Below are 18,190 nucleotides of genomic sequence, written 5' to 3' on the forward strand. Positions count from 1 at the left end.
TACCACGGTTAATTTCAAAACTCCATAGTTTGTCTTTTTTTCAACCTGAAATGTGTGTTTTTAAACGAGGTGGGAGCCAGAACAGACCCCAGGCTGACACAGGGACAACATGCAAACTCCAGCAAGGAGCGTCATCACTGCCAGACCAGATTCTCCTGGTCCTGGTCCTGGTCCTGGTCCGGGTCCTGGTCCCAGTCCAGACTCTCCTGGACCTGGTTAGAGTTGACAGTCACTGTAAGAACCGTCCAGCTGCTCCTTCCATTCCAGAGAGATTTATTTACCATGAATGTTTATTACATGTGATTTAATTCCTAAAACAACCCACAGCGCCAGCTCCAGGCCCGGCAGCTGTGAAGATGTGTTTTCACCTGGAGTGTGTGCACACGAGGCCACACACCCACACCAGGGGTAACTCTGGGTCACATGTGGACCAGGGAACCCAGAGGGAACTCATGCATGCTGGGGGAGAACATGCAGCTTCACCCAGACAGGCCTGGCTGACCCTGCTGTTCCCCCCCAGAGGAGACTTCGGTCTGTGTTTAAAACGATCCGTGTCCCTCAGAACCAGACGAGCTGCTGTTCTCTGGAACTTCTAGAAGGAACCTTGAACGGCAGCAGAGCAGAGCTCCAGTCCACCTTAAACACACTGAACACACACATTTCCTGAAAACGCCCCGAGAGAGAGAGAGAGAGAGAGAGAGAGAGAGAGAGAGAGAGAGAGAGAGAGAGAGAGAGAGAGAGAGAGAGAGAGAGAGAGAGAGAGAGAGGAGAGAGAGAGAGAGAGAGAGAGAGAGAGAGAGGAAACACCGACACACCGACTCGACGCCGTCTTCCTCCACCAGCCGCGGAGGCCTCACTCCGAGATAAAACTTTTTCTTTTCCTCTCAAACTTTTCCGCCTCCACCGTCCGCACCGCACCGACCCGCGGTCCGGAGCCGCGCCCGCCCAGAGGAGCCTCCAGGGCGACCCTCCCCGCCCCGGCTGAACCGGCGGCGGACTCCGGGACACCGGGACTCCGGCCGATGGAGGGTGCCTGCGCTCGGGACTAGAGCCCCAGAAGAGAGCTGCTGGTTCGGACCGGACGGTCGACAGGATGTTGGGGAACCCGGGGACGTACGCGAACAAGAAGAGGAAGAAGCCCGTCCTCAAACAGTAAGCTCCCGGGCCCTGTCACCGGGCCGGGCCGGGCCGGGCCGGGCCGGGCTCCCTCTCCTCCGCCGCCACCCCGCTTTCACCACCGGACACCCGAACACTGCAGTCGCGCGAGGCTGAGTTATTTAAAGTTTCCATGGAGGAGAGAGAGCAGACTCCATTTCCCAGCTGTGCTCAGCTGTGGCTCCTGCCCCTGTTACCTGTGTCTGAGGTTTAGTCCTTCATTCTGCTGCACACTGCCCTGGTTCCCTCCTCTAGACCTCCACTCTGTCCGGTGTCGATGCACTCTGGGGGGTCAGCAGTGAACACTGTGTCATAACACACTCAGGTTTTGGTCACTCATCAATACACAGCTGCTCTCCATGTCCGACATGTGCACTGTGAGTGATCTTAAGGTGAATTAAAGGTGCTCTGAGAGCACCAGACTGTCGTGTTAGGTTCTGAGTATTAGACTTAAACAGAACATTCAGGTCTTCCGGGAGTGGAAGAACGATTCTGTTGAGCCGACCTCAGGTTGTGTCTACACATCTCCCGCCATGGAAACTACCATCTGACCCAGTTTGTTTAAAGGACTGACGAAGACTCCTCCATTTACACTCTGTATTGAAAATTACCTGCACTGATACAGTCTCCACTCGCTGAAGTCACTGAATAGTTTTTACACCTATATAGAGTGTTAGATAACACTGACATTGGGTACATAAGATATAACGCTATATCACCATACGTATGCTAAGATGCAGTTTATTTATTTTCACACAGCCATGGTTCAGACAAAGTGCTATAAACTGTAAAATACAACAGCAGCAGGGATTACAAAAACCAGCTCAGCGTGTCACGCTGGGTCAAGAGCCAGGGCACGGTGCTAATGATACTTCTATGAAGAAGATCTGTCCAAAACATTCCATTATTTTGTGTTTTGTGGGCATATATAAAGTGGAACTGTACTCGCTCACTACAGTGAAGTTCCTTTGTGTTTGCTCAGCCAACAAGTTATCAAATGAAGTAGTGTTAAAAGTGGAGATAAGAGGCATTAAGGTGGACTGCAGGCTCTGCTCCAGCTCCGTCACCAACATGACTGGTGTTTATTTGACACAAAACGTCCAAACAGGTCAGATTTTTCCACTTGCAGCGGTTCCGTGTGGCTCTGGCGGAGTGGTTTTCTCTTTTTCTGGTAACTGGGAGTGACGGCTGGCTGCGCTGGCTTTGTGTTTCCCACTTCTCTTCCAGGCCACCTTAAGAATGTGTGTCTCTCTTTGGATCTGGCATGGATATGTTGCCCTCTCGCATTAATCACAATCAAGTTGGAGAGTCGGCTGCTGCTCTCACGCGATGCTCCGAGGAGGGGGAGGCTGCCGGGCTCACACTGTGTTATTGTAATCTGATACTCCGTCTGCCGCTTCCCCTCGTCCTCCCTCCCTCATCCCTTCTTCAGCTTGCCTCAACTGCACTGCTCTGAAAACACGAGGCCGGAGAGAGCAGTGGACATACTTTACGGAGCGTCTGTCCGACGGCGGGACAGACAGGATTTTCACGACGCTCACAGACGCTTCTCTGTTTTTGTTCGTCCCGTTTACACGGTGACGTCTTCGCCTGAAAACAAAGACTCTTGTTGTGTTTCGGGTGTCTGTTGACTCGACAGTCATGACCCCAGCCACTCAAAACGCAGCTTTTTGAAGAGGGCTCCCAGGGGGCAATTTTTCTAAAACAATATCTGTCTCTGTGTAAACAGGGGAAAACTCAACTTTCCTGAAACGCAGCTGCTGCTCATGTGAACCACGGCCCCAGTCCCAGTCCACATTCTCCTGGTCCTGGTCCTCGTCCTGGTCTCAGTCCAGATCCTCCTGGACTTGGCAGTTTTTGGAGTTGGTAGTCACCGTAACGACAATCCAACTGGGTGTTCTGCCAGTATGAAAGTCTGAGTTCTCCACTGGTGATATTTACAGTGGATTGTTCTTGGTGTTCTCCCGTTATTGATGTTTAAGGTGGATTGTTCTCTGTGTTCTCCCGTTGTTAGTGTGTGTAGTGTATTGTCGTCTCTGCAGAATGTGTGTGTGGTTTCATTCATTTCATGCTAACAGCCTGAAACACGTTTACTGAAGTAAGTTTCCACCGTGTCAGACTTTGTGATGTTTCTGCTGCGCTTTGTGCCAGCCGTATTAAATCTAACAGACGTCTCTCATGCATCGCTGAGTTTCACTCGTTAATATTCCCATCAGCTCGTAACAGGAGCTCGCTGAGGCTGTTAGAACAGCTGAGCCTGGCCACCGGACTGCGGCGCAGCCTGGTCAGAACGAGGCTCACCAGTTACTCTTGGCATCAGCATGTGGAATGAATCCGACCCTGGTGATGCTTCTGAGGCACTGTCATCGCTTCACTCGTTACCTTCTGGAAGGATCACTCAGTGGAGTAGTGGAGAGCTCTCACTGTTTATGGCGAGGACTTCCCTGGTTCGATTCCGTCAAGTCATTTGAGTTTTCCCTCTTTACTTAATGTCCTTTCATTACAGATACAGGTTTTTGGTGAAGAGGCCACTCTGAATTGGCTGTGTCGGTGAAGCAGATCGGGTGTATGGTTCTCTGTCTCTGTCTTTTCCTGTTAGCCTCTGTGATGGACTGTCCAGGGTGTCCAGGGTCTGTTTTTCCTGTATAACCTGGGATCAGCCTCTGCACTGCTTGACCCTTCAGTTTGAGAAATGGGGTGCAGGAGATGGGTAAACAGATACAGCTCTTGACAAGGTTTACAGAGAATGTTTCAGAAAAGCGTAAACAGCGGTTTAAAGATGTCAGAGGTCAAAGGAAACAAGTCAGACGGGCTGGAGATTCAAATAAACTCCTGGTACGACTACCTTATGCAGCTATTTCTGATTGCACAACATGCTGATCTTTGTAGTTGGTGGACTTCTGCAGGCAGCGAGTCCAGCTAATGCCGACATTCAAACAAACTCGCCAGAGCTGCTCAGGAGAAACTCTGTCCTCTGATAAGTCTGGATTCCTCTGCTAATGGCCCAGCTCAGTGTGGTGTAAACAGCATGTCAGCCTGGATCCATCCTGTCTTTATCAACAGTTCACGCTGCAGCTGGTAGTGTGTGCGTGTGCGTGTGTGTGTGTGTAGAGGGGTTCTTGACGTACTCTGGTGTTGTCCCTCCATCCCTGATTGACTGTGTTATTTTCAGATGACCACTCTCGATTTTTAACGGGTCAAAACATTTGAGACTGGCTCAGCGGCTCCGTGGGTTTCAGTCTCAGCCTGACGCTGCTGAGGATTTCAGTTCCATTAATGTAGAGCTGAATAACAGGGCAGCAAAACACTGATTTACGACTGTACTGGTGATTAAGACATTATCAGAAACATTCACCCGCCGAGGCTGAATCAGTCATGTATTCATGATAGCGTTTTCTTGTCTCATTGCGATCCAAGTGTTGCTCCTGTGTTTTCCACTAAATAGCGGTTCAGTGTTCAGTTCAATGGTGTATATTCAAATTGAAATGATAAAGGACAGTACTTGAAGTCTTCAGCATGAATGGAACAAACTGCAGGAGAGCGTCCCAGATCCCTGAAAGAACCGTCTTTTTAGACATGTCTGACTTTCACACATTGATGGACAGTGCTGTATGAGCTCTGTCCACGTCCCATCGTCACGTCAGTGAGGTTCTGCTGGTCTTACCGTCACACGTGGCTCTGGAGCCGTTTTCTTAAAACAGTGAATGGAATGGTCGGACACGGCCTGTTATTTCAGGGGTGTTTGTCTTTTACAGGCTCAGCTGTCATTAAACTGGTTTGTGGCTACAGAGAGGCTGGTCCTCTCAGTCTAATGAACCATTGTAGACAGGAAAACAATCACTTGGTTGCTGGGAAGGAGCTGCAAATTCAAATGGTATTTGTGGAAATCTGAACTGAGCCAAGAGAAGAGTGAATATTTAACATCTGCCCAGTCGCTTCAATAAAATAAAGAGATGTTCTCCAGTCTAAATAAAACAACACCAATCACTAGTTTCTATCAGAATTGAAAACATGCCCCTGGACCATTTCTGGTGGCTGTGGTCTGATGGACACAACCGTAAATGCAGGGATTAATTCTTGACATCAAACCAAGTGAAGTTGTGTGTTTACATGCAGCTGCAGACATATGGCGTTTATAAATCCTCTTTCAATTGGTAACACTTGTTTTTTGCAGAGAACGTGCATCAGGCTGTGCAGCGTAAAGCGCCGGGCTGGGCTGGGCTGTGTGTTGGCTGTTCCCAGTGTAAATCCCCGGAATGAGAAGGTGGCCTGTGTGCAGACGGCTGTGTTTCTGGCGCAGTGGGGCTGAGGTTTCCTGCGCTGCCAGCTGGCCTCGGCCGCACAAAGGCACCATTGAAGCCGACTGTAAAACGCTGTGGTCACTGTACAGGGGCATTCCAGGCAGACCTGCCGTCCAGATCCCCGGTTCATCACCCCGACAGTCACTGTGTGCTTCTGCTCCTCCGAATTACTACAAAATGCCAGATTAAGGTGTTCTGTAATGAGAGAGCAGGCCTGGGAGGAGCCTTGTTGTCATAGTCACACACACACACACACACACGCGGCTCCCTCAGACAGGCCTCCAGTGCAGGGTAAAGCTCTCTGTAGATGATGGATGTATTTCTGTAGCATGACCTGAAGTCGGCTTCCAGCTTCCTCCCTGGACAAACAAACAATGCAAAGTTTCCACTGAGCGCCGCTTTAATCCTAACAAGCTCGTAAACGGGGGAACGGTCCCAAGAATGTTTCATATTCATTATTCATCCTTGTATTTGTGCATGAAGTCGAGCGTATTTATCTAACTTTCCTTTGTTTCTTTATTGTAATCGTGAACAGATTTGGAAAAAGCCCTTGAACTGAGGTGAATCACAGAATCGCTCCAGCCCTGCTTTACCTTGTTGTTGTGGACGCTTGTTGTAACCACCGCAAGGAAACCAGCGATGGAGTCGGTATGTTGACTGGCGAAAGCGGCACAACATGTAACAGCAGCAGCAGAGAGTAGGACAGAGGCTGAGGCAGTTCAGGCGAACAGGACTGGCAGAATGCAGAGGTCGGTCCAGCCGCCCAGTCTGACGGCGGGCTTCAGTTTTCCTGCTTTGCTCTGGGATCAACCGCTCCAGCGTCAGTGCAGCTGGACTCAGAGTGATGCTGAAGGACGGGGGGATAATAAGGTTTTCCGGTCTGGTTTGAGGCTGCAGCTGCAGTCTCAAAGCAGGTCAGCTCCTCTCGTGGTACAACAGGAAAACTATGAATCACTTTACTAAGTTATGTTAGTTTGTTCTGCCAATTCAGAGTTTTATGATGGCTGCTGTTTTCTCTCGTTATGTAATCCACACATTTCCTTTGAAGCACAATTAAGTCGTAAAGAAAGAAAACAAAACACAGTACTGTCCATCGGCTCAACACTTCATCTGTAAATCCACAATAATCAATACGGTGCTAAATACTCCAGGACCAGTGATTCACTGCTTCAAACATGAACTCTCGGTAATCACCTTGTCTTGGGCCTTTTTTCTGCAGTTATATTAAAAAAGCCTTACTTTTTGTCTCTTGGTCTAACAGACTGCTGTGCAACAAAGGTTAATTACAGTATTTTAAACTAATTAAAATCCTCAAAGACTGCAGTCATAACAGTAGTATGGGTGCTGGGAGGTGTTGCGTGGATCGAGGGGGGGGGGTGCTGTTGATGGCGTTAGGATGTGCTGGTGTGACCTGCGGTGGTTTTAATGCCGCGGTTCTGGCGGTTCTGGCAATGCATGCAGGCGGACGTGCTGATAAGAGGTGTGGCTCTGCATTGAGCTTTGTTCTCCGCTCTTTGTTTCACTTTCAAAGAGGAGCGCTCATAAACACACCGCAGGTTTTTTAAACAGTCTTTCAGTATCAAAGGCAAAGACACAAAGTCTCAGCGATACGTGTCCTCAGATAACCTCGGTCCGTCCAGCAGCAGGATGGAGAGGAACGTTCTCTGAGCCCAGCGTTTGGGTCGGTTCTGAGCGTCCTTTACTGGTTTCATCTGACTGGCTTTTGATCTGGACTTCTTTTTATCGCATTGGGACTTTTGTTGGAGTAGTGTTGGCTTCTTTGAGATGGATTTGGAAGCTGGTATTACTGTACTCTTGTTTTGGATTTGACCATGATCAAGTTGTAGGTTTTAGACTTCCTTTAGACTGAGCTTTAGTTTTAGACCTGGTTTAGGTTTGGAATACTTCAGATTAGTTTTATCCTGTTGTGGGAGACTGATTCCTGAGTTCCTTTAAACCTGGTTTGGGTTTTATCTTTCATTTTGACGCAGCATAGAGCCATTTTACACCGGCTGCGTTACGGATCCGGATTGGATCCGCAGCCAGAAATTACGTCGCGCAGCAGGAGCTACAAGCATTTATATGTCAAGGCTCGATCCGGAATCTGGCCGGCCCACATTGGAATGTCTTTCTGAGCCGGAGAATGGACTGGACAGCCAGATACTGTCTGTAGAGCATGAGTTGCAGCAAACATGTCCGGTCAGATCTCTTCCAGAGTTCACTGAGTTCATCCGTGTTTGATGGAAATTCTGGCTGGTAGTTATTCTGAGCTTTTTATAAAACGTAAAAGCAACGCAAACGGATGTTTGTCTGCCGAGGAGAGAACCTTCTTCCCAGCAGCAGCAGCTCAGACTCCAGCAGGCTAAATACAAACCTACCGTCACTCCACGGGCTGCTCATGTAATTTGTCGAGGTGGAAGCCGTTTTTTTTTTTTTTTTTTTGACCGTGACAGCAGCTCTGATTGCTCTGTTGGACTTGTTGTTTTGACCACCCAAGTTCAAGTGAAAAACACCGGCTCACGAGGCTCAGCGGAGATTCATGTCATGACTCTTAAATCAGACGCACATGCTGCGCCGGGACTGAACCCAAAGTATTGGCAGAAAGTGAGAAATGAAGACAATGCACAAAACTGCTGCTGTCAGCCGTCCAACACACACACACACACACACACACACACACACACACACACACTCTGGGTCACGGTGGTACCCCAAAAAGACGACCTCCTCAGAACTGAGCAGACGGTGTTGGACAGCTGTGACACCTGACAGGACGTTGGGAAAACGAGGGGTGCTACACATGAGAGAACCTCCCTCCCCTCACGGCGTTTGGAAGTGTGCACTGGCACTGCGGGGTGTGTGTTTGTGGCTGACTAACACCCGTACGTCTCCGACTCTCAGTGTGACTGAGCTTCGTGGGCCCAGTTGTTGAGCGTAGTGGAGAGCTCGGTGACTAACGGGGTGACAGACCCCGCTTGATGGATGGTGTTTAACTCAAACTGAGCTTCAGCAAACACCAGGACTGAACACTCACCCCAACAACTCCGCTGTGTACGCTCTGAAACTAAACTACCGGCGGCGTTTGGTGGAGTCAAACATTTACCAGGCAGCGGTGTAAATCCTGAGCTGGACGCCGCGGACTTCACTCTCCGATAATGAGCTTTTATCTGCAGGCCGCAGCCTTTGGAGCTGAGCGCAGCAGGCTGACGGGACAGTCCTGATACCGTCCCCGTCCTCCAGACCAGTGGAGTCTGAAGGGACCATGGACAGCGGTCCTCGCAAGGGTTCAGAGACGATGGTCTTCAGAACGCCTCAGTCGATTCTTTCCCGCTGTCTTCTCAGACAGTGGTCGTGTTTGCAAATGAACGGTAACAGGCGTGTGTCTCATTCATTGATGGCTACATACATTGCAAGTATTTGCAGACAGTGGTTTGCCGAATGGCTCACAGAAATGTCCAGACAGTTTCCAAACTTGTTGGCAGACAGTGGTTCTCAGTAGTATTACTCGTATACAGCGTATCAGAGAAGCGTTTACAGACAATGATTTCTAGAGGTGTTTGCAGGCAGGATTGTCTTTTCACTGTGAGTTTGAGACGGTTCAGCAGTTAAATAAATATGATGTATTAGTTGGTGAATGTACTTAGTCCAGAGAACACAGCCTGAGCTGCAGCGGCTGCAGCAGCAGAGAGCTGAGGTGAGGTGTGCGTCTCTCCACTGAGGAGCTGATGGATAAACTGCAGCAGTCTAATTGTGATCGCAGTGGATTCCACACTCTGAGCTCCATTACCTCCCCGGCTTCTTCCTCAGCGTCTCTTTCCCCACACTCTTGGTAATGACAGGCTATTAAGTTTCGCACGCCGGCCTCAAACCCGAGCCGTCCTTCTCAGAAACGACGCAGGAATGATCTCACTCTCGAGAAATGCCAACTGCAGACAAAAGCTCGCATTCAGGAGCATTTTGTCCACCTTGATTTGCGGCGGATCACGGGGCTGAGCAGCAGACGCTTGCTGACGGCGCTCGGCGGTGGAAAAGGAGGACGTCTCAGCATATCCCCCCTCATCTCTGTTTGGATTTCTTATCGCAGCAGGACAATAGCAGCAATATGCTGGCAGAAAGCTGGGCCTCAGACCTGAAGGCAGAGCAGCTGAGCGCCTGCCAGATGCACAGGAATGACTCAGATGTGCGAGGGGCGTGTTGTTGTGTGCACATGTACAGCTGCCGACAAACAAAGGTCCCCAATCTGGATGTAGGATAGTTTACAAAATCCGGCTCAAGCCTTCAAAGACTTTTCCAGATGCAAAAATAGAAGGGAAAAAAAAAGGCGCACAGTGCGTTGACTATGTAACATATGGAAGACATTGAAGAAGACGTCAGCTCGGGCTGAGAGGGCTGCAGCAGCAGCCGCTCGCGTCTTCAGGGAAGAAGCGGTGATCGTGAGGCACTTACCGTAGTCACAAGATTCCTGTTTGGGACTGGCGTCTGCGACCCACTGACCTTTAGGAAAAGCTGCTCACATGCAGCACCAAGCGTAGAAGAAGGACAGATTTCATCTGTGAACTCAGCACTTTGCAGTGAAGCAGGAAGTGACGCCTAACCCAGGGCAGCTTCCTGTGTCTCTTCGAGTCTGAGAGAGAACCTGTATGTCCTCAGAACACATTAAAAACTAAAGAAACCACAAAACCAGCCACTGGCCTCCTTTTGCCAGCATTCTCTTTGTTATTGTGTGAATACACCTTTTAACTACTGCCTTGCTCTGAGGTTTATCAGTCTGGACCTGGACATGTGGGTGGAGGAGGCAGGACACATATCAGAGCATATCAGGGTTCACACAGGTGTGTGTGTGTGTGTATCGACCAAGCCTTTCGGGGGCGACTGTGGCTCGGTTGGCACAGTGGTCGGAAGGTTGTTGGTTTGATTCCCCATCTCCACTGAAGCAAGACACACACAGGCACAGACTGCTCCCAGTGGACAGACTGGCCGGGATGGCACAGCAGACCGCTCCTCTGGTGTGTGAGTGTGTGTGTGAGAGTGTGTATGAGTGCGTGAAAGAGCTCTATAAGCAGGGATGGGAACCGTTCACACTTGGACCGATGCAGGATCAGTTCTCGGTTCCGGTACTCAACATCACCAGTTTTCGGTGCTTTCGTGAGTTTATGTGGTAATAAATGTTAATTTGTTACCGGCTGCAGTCAAGTTGCTAACGGATGCTAGCATGCTAATGGATGCTAGCATAGGAGTTGTCATCTGGACTCCTCAGCTTCCTGGGATTAGAAATATTCCCGCCGCAGCGAGTGGAATTTGCATCGCAGTTTTGAAAGTGGGGGCAGCGCTTGCTAGCATGCTAGCCACTCAAGGCATTATGCTCGTGTGCATGCAATGCTGTGATCAAGTCCAGCTTGGAAAATCAACAACTCTTCTACTCCATCACAGGTACAAGGATGCGTTCAGTAGCGAAACATGGTACCGTTTTACATGAATCGGTACTCGGTAGAATCGACGGAATTCGGTGGGTACCTATAGAAATACCGAGTCCACCCCTATATATATATATATATATATATATATATATATATATATATATATATATATATATGTTGTAGTGTGGTGTGGGCTATTTACCGTCGGACTGCTGTTCTTTTTTTGTTTGTGTTGAGAGGAGCGTAGCCTTCAGCTTGAGGCAGCTCTTCAGTATCACTCTGTTTCACGTGTGGCACGCCGGTGGGTCTTCTCTCTGATTGGACGGTTGAACGGTGAAAGTCCTTTTCAGTGGTGCTGCTCATTAGCGTGGTGTCTCTCGGGTCCTGCCGGCAGTGACGGGACGTTCGGCTGAAGCTGCAGTGTCTTCTGGTCGTATGTTTCCCCAGTAAACCGTGAGTGTGGGCCGGCAGCCGGCTGACTCATCCACACTCCGCTGTCTGATCATCACATCCGTTTCGTCCTAATTATTTTGTCTGAGTAATTGTGAAGTCGCAGAAGTGGCTGTGGGTGGAGCATGTGTGCGGCGCGTCGCCATCCGGCCCTCTCCAGACCACCGGCTCTGCTCCGGGTGGGTGAGGGTCACTGCCACGACCCCCGCCGCCCCCACTGACCCTGCATTTCTGCCTTCTGCTCTTCAGGAAGAAGATCAGCGACGGCAATGAGGTCGTCAAGTCGAATCCCTCGAAGCGCCACCGGGATCGGCTGAACGGGGAGCTGGACCGGCTCATGGACCTGCTGCCCTTCTCCGAGGAGGTGCGCTCCCGCCTGGACAAGCTGTCGGTGCTGCGCCTCAGCGTGGGGTACCTCCGGGTCAAGAGCCACTTCAGGGGTAAGGAGCTTCCCGGGGACTCACCGCTTTGCTTTGTTGTGGTTTTCGTGCCTTTGGGCAGCGCAGGGCTCAGAACCTTTTAAGACAGAGTGAGGCCTGGAACCGCTGGTGAACAGTACGTTCACTCGCTCAGTCAGTGGAAATAGAAACATATTCAGTCCAATAATTTCTGAAGCTTCCTGACTTCTTCACCAGCCGCTTGTTTCATAATTGTTTCGTCTGTTTTTCAGTTTCCTGATGGTGACTTGCATGATTCGCCTCATGGAGGCCAGAGTAGTAACTCAGGGAAGTAGTGATAATAAGTATCGTGTGTGTGTGCAACAAACAGAGGCATGAACGACACACGGTGTTTATAAAGAAAAGGTGCAGTTTGTCTTTTAAGTAAGTAGAAGTTTTGGATGATTGAGGTTTGGTAGAATGAGCTACTTTCAATGAATAAATCAGAAATAGATTGATCCATAACACAGATCAGTAAATAGCGTCTAATGAGCTGCAGTTCTGCGATATGGCGGCTGCAGACCTGCTGCAGCGCTCACGGTTCCCGCCTGTGGAAGTGAAACCCAGCCGTGACTAAGGCATGAAAGTGCTCCGACCAGACATTTGAAAACATTTGAAGACAGGAATGACGAGAACACAGGAATCTGGTTGTAGGAAACAACACATCCTCAATCACTGTAACGCCGCCGCGCCCTGTGTCAGCAACAACTTCTGCAACCTGCAAACTCTTTCACAGGTTTTTTTTTTTTTCTTTGACCGTCGCTGTGAGCTGATTAATCACGCTCGGCGCCGGAGGTTTAAAAGAAACCCAGTGAGTCATGTGTGAGTCGACTATGGATGAGAATCATGTCTCCACCACCTGCAGTGAAAGTCGACCTTCATTTCGGCTCTCATCCGCTGGGTTCTCGCTGGCGGTGTTTCCTGAGTAAAGAAGGATAAGGCAGGCCGCCTTATCAGTGTGCTCTGATTTCAAATGAAGTGGTTACCTGCAGCAGCATTCCTGCGCTGCCTCGTCTCACTCTCACACCCTTTCGCCCAGTTCGTACGCCGCTGGCGAGACACACTGCAGTAGCATTGTGGTGTAATCACGGGTGATTGCTGCTTCCATAAACTGCTTTTGAAGCGTTTGATACAGAGGCTGTTCCACGCCTCCAGTACCTGCCGTGCCGTATCCCTCCCGGGGTTAATTCATGTCAAATCACGTAATCCGGTAGTTTTTCTACGCTGCTTCGGCTAACCGTCTCAGCTAGCGAAACGTCAGCCATGCTCCAGCTGAAGCACCATCTCCTCCACCTGTGAGTCTGCACAGGAAGCGCCGCGCTGCAGCTCTAAATTGAAGGGATTCTGTACCTTCGCTGGATTGCCTGGAATCTAGAGGTGCATGCTGCATTAATAACGGCTTCCCTCGTCTTCAAACTGCCGCGCTCCGCACATCAAACTGCAGGACACAGATCATGTTATGAAAATAAAAGTGCGATGGACTGAGACATCCCGACACAGCGGTCTTTCTCTGCTCTGTCCATTTACTGAAGCAGAAACAGCAGAGAGACATCTTCGGGGGCAAAGCTCACAGTGTGTCCAAAGTCCTGAGAAAGTGTAGATATGCTGGAAAGTTGCTCACAGCACTGATTACTCTCAGAAAATAAGAGCTTTTGAGGAGAACGCAAAAGAACAAGAGGCTAAAAATGGCAGTTATGTAAGGCAGCCGTGCAGTCGGCAGCAGCTCCATGCAGGCCGGAGTGTCTCAGCAGTGGAAGTCTTGAAATGTTGACGCCTCCACCCTCCAGCCTGTGGCGCTCCGGCTCAGACATACGACACTGGTATAAAGTCTGGATCTCACTTCACACCAGCTGACATGAAGCGAACAACTGAATCACAGAACGAGAAGTGTTTTTCTAATTCATTTATTTGTAGATGGGATATCGGTTTGCAGCATGGAGTGTTGGAGTGTTTTGTTTAGCTGAGACAGCTGCGATATCACCTCCCGGATTCACAGACACCTGATCGCTTGCCGCGAGCAGCTGCTCCATCATGAATCCCAACAACCTCCGTGAACCTGGTTCTGGACTAATTTTAGGTCTGAGGCCGTGTTCACACTGGCGGCTCCCTCTTCCAGCCCCGTGCTGAAATGAAGAGACGGTCTGGGCTCTGGTTCACTCCGGGATTTTCACCGTCCGGCCAAGAGACGGCAGTAAAACTGCTTCAGTGGAATGTTGACCAGTTTAATTCTCAGTGTATTCCCCTGTAAAGTCCTGTTTTCGTTGTAGATAACAATGAGGACGGAGACATTTTGATGGGAACTGAAATGAAATTGTGTCAGTTTGTTTCCTGAGACGTTGGTTTGAAGAGAACTCAGTCGTCCTGTTTGGTCAGACGGCATCAATGACAACATCCGCCCGCTCGCCGAGCTCACAGCACCAATCACACCTCGCTTACATGTGAGGATGAGGAGGTCTTGAGCGACAGAGATGAAGGAGACAGAACAAATGAGCTGCTTGGACACGTACACGTTGCAGACTATTGGCTTTTTCCATCTGTAGTTTTGTACATGAACATTTCAGAATCCGAGCTACTGGTTGATTTCCTCGTTTTTTGGACAGTTTTCTCAGATGTTTCTGCTTCTGTCTGCTGTCCTGTCATCACTGACTATTGTTTCATCTGGGCTGTTTTGAAGCGGTTATCTTATAATTTTTGTGAATTTGATGCATTTTTTGTTGTTGTTTTTAAATGGACTACTTGTCCATTCTGGATTTGTAAAGCAGGAACAAACAGTGCATAGGAAAATTGCGGTCATTAGCAGAATGGAAAGCATATCGATGTTTGGTTTCATGACCGAACGATGACGTGTTCTGCGGCAGTCACAGAGAACTCGCTCCAGCCCCTTTACCTGTCATGAAGGAACCATTGTTTGCCTTCTGAACAGTGACCTGGCTGCAGTTTATTCCCAGCTTTTTAAAGCTGGCGTTGCTCATGGGCGCTGAAGCTGCGGGAGTCGTGCAGGTGAGTGTTTGGGAGCGAGAGCAGACATTCCGCCCCGGGCTCCCAAGCTCTCTCTGCAGCACAGTTCTTGCACAAACACTCATTTATAGCACGACAAAAGTTGCGCTGTGCAATAATCTGTGATCTTTCGCAGCGCTACTCTGCCGAATTAAAGCATTCAAACTGTGAGGATGATTCAAACCAGCGACGGCTCTCCGAAAAACTCCGTCTTTGTTCACTATCTAAACAAGATCGCCGAGGCTGCCTCTCGGGGTTATCGCAGTCAAAACACCAGCGCGGGGTGGCTGCTCAAGTGGGGACTTGCCTCGAATTTAAGATAAGAATCCCGTAAATCGTTAGCTAAAAGAAAAGGCTGCAGGAGGAAGAACAAACAGCAGCGGCTGATAATGAAGGCCCGAGCTGCCCGTGCCTCCCTCTCTCTGCCGGCCTCATAGCGTGACTGCACGAGGCAACGCTGGATATTTTGGAAGGCTTGTGGCTCGCTGCCGCTGACATATTTGTGTGACGCGGTTCGAATTTTGAGTCAAAAAAAAGAGAGAGAGAGAGAGAGAAACGGCTCTCCAAGCTCATTGAAAACATCCAGGGCCTGTTAGTAATCACAGTTGATGTGGTAAGAGCGTATCATGTGCTTTAATTTGATGTAATTTGGTATTTGGGATATCTGAACCATGTACACACAAAACCAGACGTAAGTGGGTGGAATGATGAGGCGAGAACAGCTTTTAAAAAGTTTGTAGAGGCCCGCTCTTGTTTGTTGTCGAAGCCCGATGGGCCCATCGCCAGGACGTTGCTCTGAAAGACGTTGTCCATTTAATGTCTCGCCAGACTTTGGACGCACGAAGTCACTGGACAGACGACCTCCTGTGACCTGTGCTCACGGGAAACAGGCTTTTAGGAACATGCTCCTCAATCACAGGCAGGGCTTCATAATATTAGCGTATCACCTCACATTGCTTTCTTTGTTTGAGGTCCAGGGCTTTGTGCAGACTCATTCAGGCTGCCGCAGATACCAGCCAAACTTTTCATAGCAGCACAGCTGAAATCACTGACAAATGTTGAGCTCAGAGTTCCAGCATCAGTCAGAATGGAAAAAGAGAATATGTTGACTGTTTTGAGACTTGCTTTTACATGAGGAATTAGACGGTTTAGGCTTGTTTTAGACTCTCTGAAACTTTTGAGCCAGTGTTGACATGTGTTGCACTTTCTGAACTAGTTGTACTTTGTCTTTGGAAAAGTTGTTTGATGATTAAAGATCTAATCTTAGATAAGTCAAGGACGTGGAAGTGAACAGACTAGTTTAGGACTTGTTTTTTTGACCAGTTCTGCATCAGTTGGATTGTACTTTGAATCAGACCAGTAGAAAGTAGTTGTTGTGGTCTTGTAGTAGTTTCTGGGTGGTTCCAGGCTCGATACTTTGATTTGTGTTGAGTTTTGGACTACTTTTGGGTGTTTTTCCAGGACCTGCTGGTTCAGGATATTTTTGGTCTATGTACTGGTTACTCGCTCAACCAGGTTTTGACTGGTTTTAAGCTAATTGTGGTGTTTTTAGTGGTTCGGGTTGAGGTTACAGGCCGGCCTTTCACTGGTTCAGCAGTCAGCATGAGTGTTGGCTTCACTTCCAGCTGGTTTCTTACGGGTCCCGGTTCCACCTGGCATCAGACTACGTCCCGGGTGATCGGAGCACCAGTGACGAGCCCGAGAGACAAGATGCAGCACCAATACGTCTTCACTCAGGCCACTTCCCGAGGTGCTCCGGACCACTTCTCGAGGTGGTCTGGCAACATATGATGGCATACGTCTGGCATATGTTTGGTAGTGGAAACCATGTGCGTCTGGAATATGGTGTTGTTGGGTTTTGTTTTGTTTTCCTGTTTCAGAGTCGTGGGGGTCATCGGGCTCTGATCTGAAGTGGCCAGCCCAGAGCCGTATAGTGAGAGAGTTGCCACGGTGACCGTTTGGTTCCGCCATGTTTTGTGCAGCCGTTGTCTCTGTGCGGTTTGTTTGGGTCGGTTACTGGCCGTGTTCACACATCATGCCATCAGAATGTGGAAGTGAGGCAGCATGCCTGGATGCTGTGCAGGAAGCGCTATTGATAATGCGGTTGATTGTATCAGCTGCAGGCTGAAAAAAACTGGGCGTGTGTGTGAAGCTCTAATAGCACAAAATCTAGGCCAGGGTTCTGCAGGTCTTCTGCAAGTCTTTCAGTGACTTTCAGCCAAGTCCAGTAGTTTTGGAGCCATCAAGAACATTTAACCTTTAGAATGAGGCGAATGCAGCTCAGGAAGTTTCATATATAGTTTTGATTCACAAACGAAAACTGTATCTTGTGATGCATTTATGAAGTTAAGGTTCAGAATAATGAACATTTTATTAAATGTAACCTATATTTAGACTTGGTTTAAACCATTTTGTTCCTCTTTTCGAACATTTTTTGTTGTCAATTTAGAAATTTTCGTGGTTTTAACCTTTTTACCTCCTTTTAAGCAGTTTTGCCTCAGACCTGATGCAGACCAGGTCCGGAGCGCTGGGCTCCCCTGAGGCGTGTTGTAAAGCCAGGAGGAAGCGGGGCCACAGGGAAGCGTTTTGGTGGCTTCAGTGTGAGTTCTGGCTCGACTCCCGGCTGCTTCATGCCACGGAGGTGTAGAGTGGCGGGCGTGGTTTGTGACGCGCTCTCAGGACGGTTTTACTTCTGAAATGCTCAGAGGCTAGTGTTTAGTTTTTGCATGTTTCCAGCACTGATGGACTCATTAAAAGTTCATTTCCTTAAAGGCATTGTGCATTTGTATTTCTGCATGTGAGCTGGCGGAGGTTTCGCTGCAGTGACGGCCTTTGGCTTCTGATCCACGACTCGCCTTTCAGTATGTCGTGAGAATCCAAGCAACCGCTGGGAGAAAGATTTAATCATGTTTTCCTTTTTTTTTTCTCTTCTTCTTCCAATTTCCATTCTCTGGAAGGTTTGTTCTCAGCCTCTCCAGCGTCAGACCGCAGCTCCCGCCCTGTGCTGGCCCGCGCTCCGCTCGCCCACCGAGCCTCTGGGTGACATTTGGAGTCTTCCAGAAACGCTTTGTTTGTTTATGCACTGAAACAAAATCATCTGTCGTCCCGCTCACGGGATCGGCGGTCACATCAGAAACTCCACACGGGCGCTGTTCAGTGTTTCTTAAAAGCAGTGATTCTGATCTTTGAGGCGGTCTGAAGGAATCTGAGAGAAAGCAGCTCGCTTTCCGTGTTGATGGTAATGTGAGGTGATTATCGTCTCCAGAGACTCATACCTGCCTCTCAGTGCCGGCATTTAGAGGCGTTTCATACACGAGAGCTGTAACTGACCGCCTGCAGCCTGATGGCTATCTGTTCAGAAACCTGATGTGTGAGGCACGCCCAGCGCGGCAGGCTGAACCTGGTGTTGTTTTGGTTTGTTTCTGCATCTCGT

General features: G+C 49.2%; 1 protein-coding gene across 1 annotated transcript in view; it reads left to right on the forward strand.

The window, feature by feature from the left end:
• The first annotated feature begins 787 nt into the window (after window positions 1–787).
• Window positions 788–18,190, forward strand: part of LOC115403027 (aryl hydrocarbon receptor-like) — a 35,877-nt gene continuing 18,474 nt past the window's right edge. The window contains exons 1-2 of the mRNA XM_030111779.1: window positions 788–1,152; window positions 11,573–11,763. Coding sequence (XP_029967639.1) covers window positions 1,094–1,152; window positions 11,573–11,763 — 250 coding nt within the window. The 5' untranslated portion in view covers window positions 788–1,093. The remainder of the gene's footprint in view (window positions 1,153–11,572; window positions 11,764–18,190) is intronic.

This window comes from Salarias fasciatus, chromosome 16, assembly GCF_902148845.1.
Source record: "Salarias fasciatus chromosome 16, fSalaFa1.1, whole genome shotgun sequence".
NCBI lineage: Eukaryota > Metazoa > Chordata > Actinopteri > Blenniiformes > Blenniidae > Salarias > Salarias fasciatus.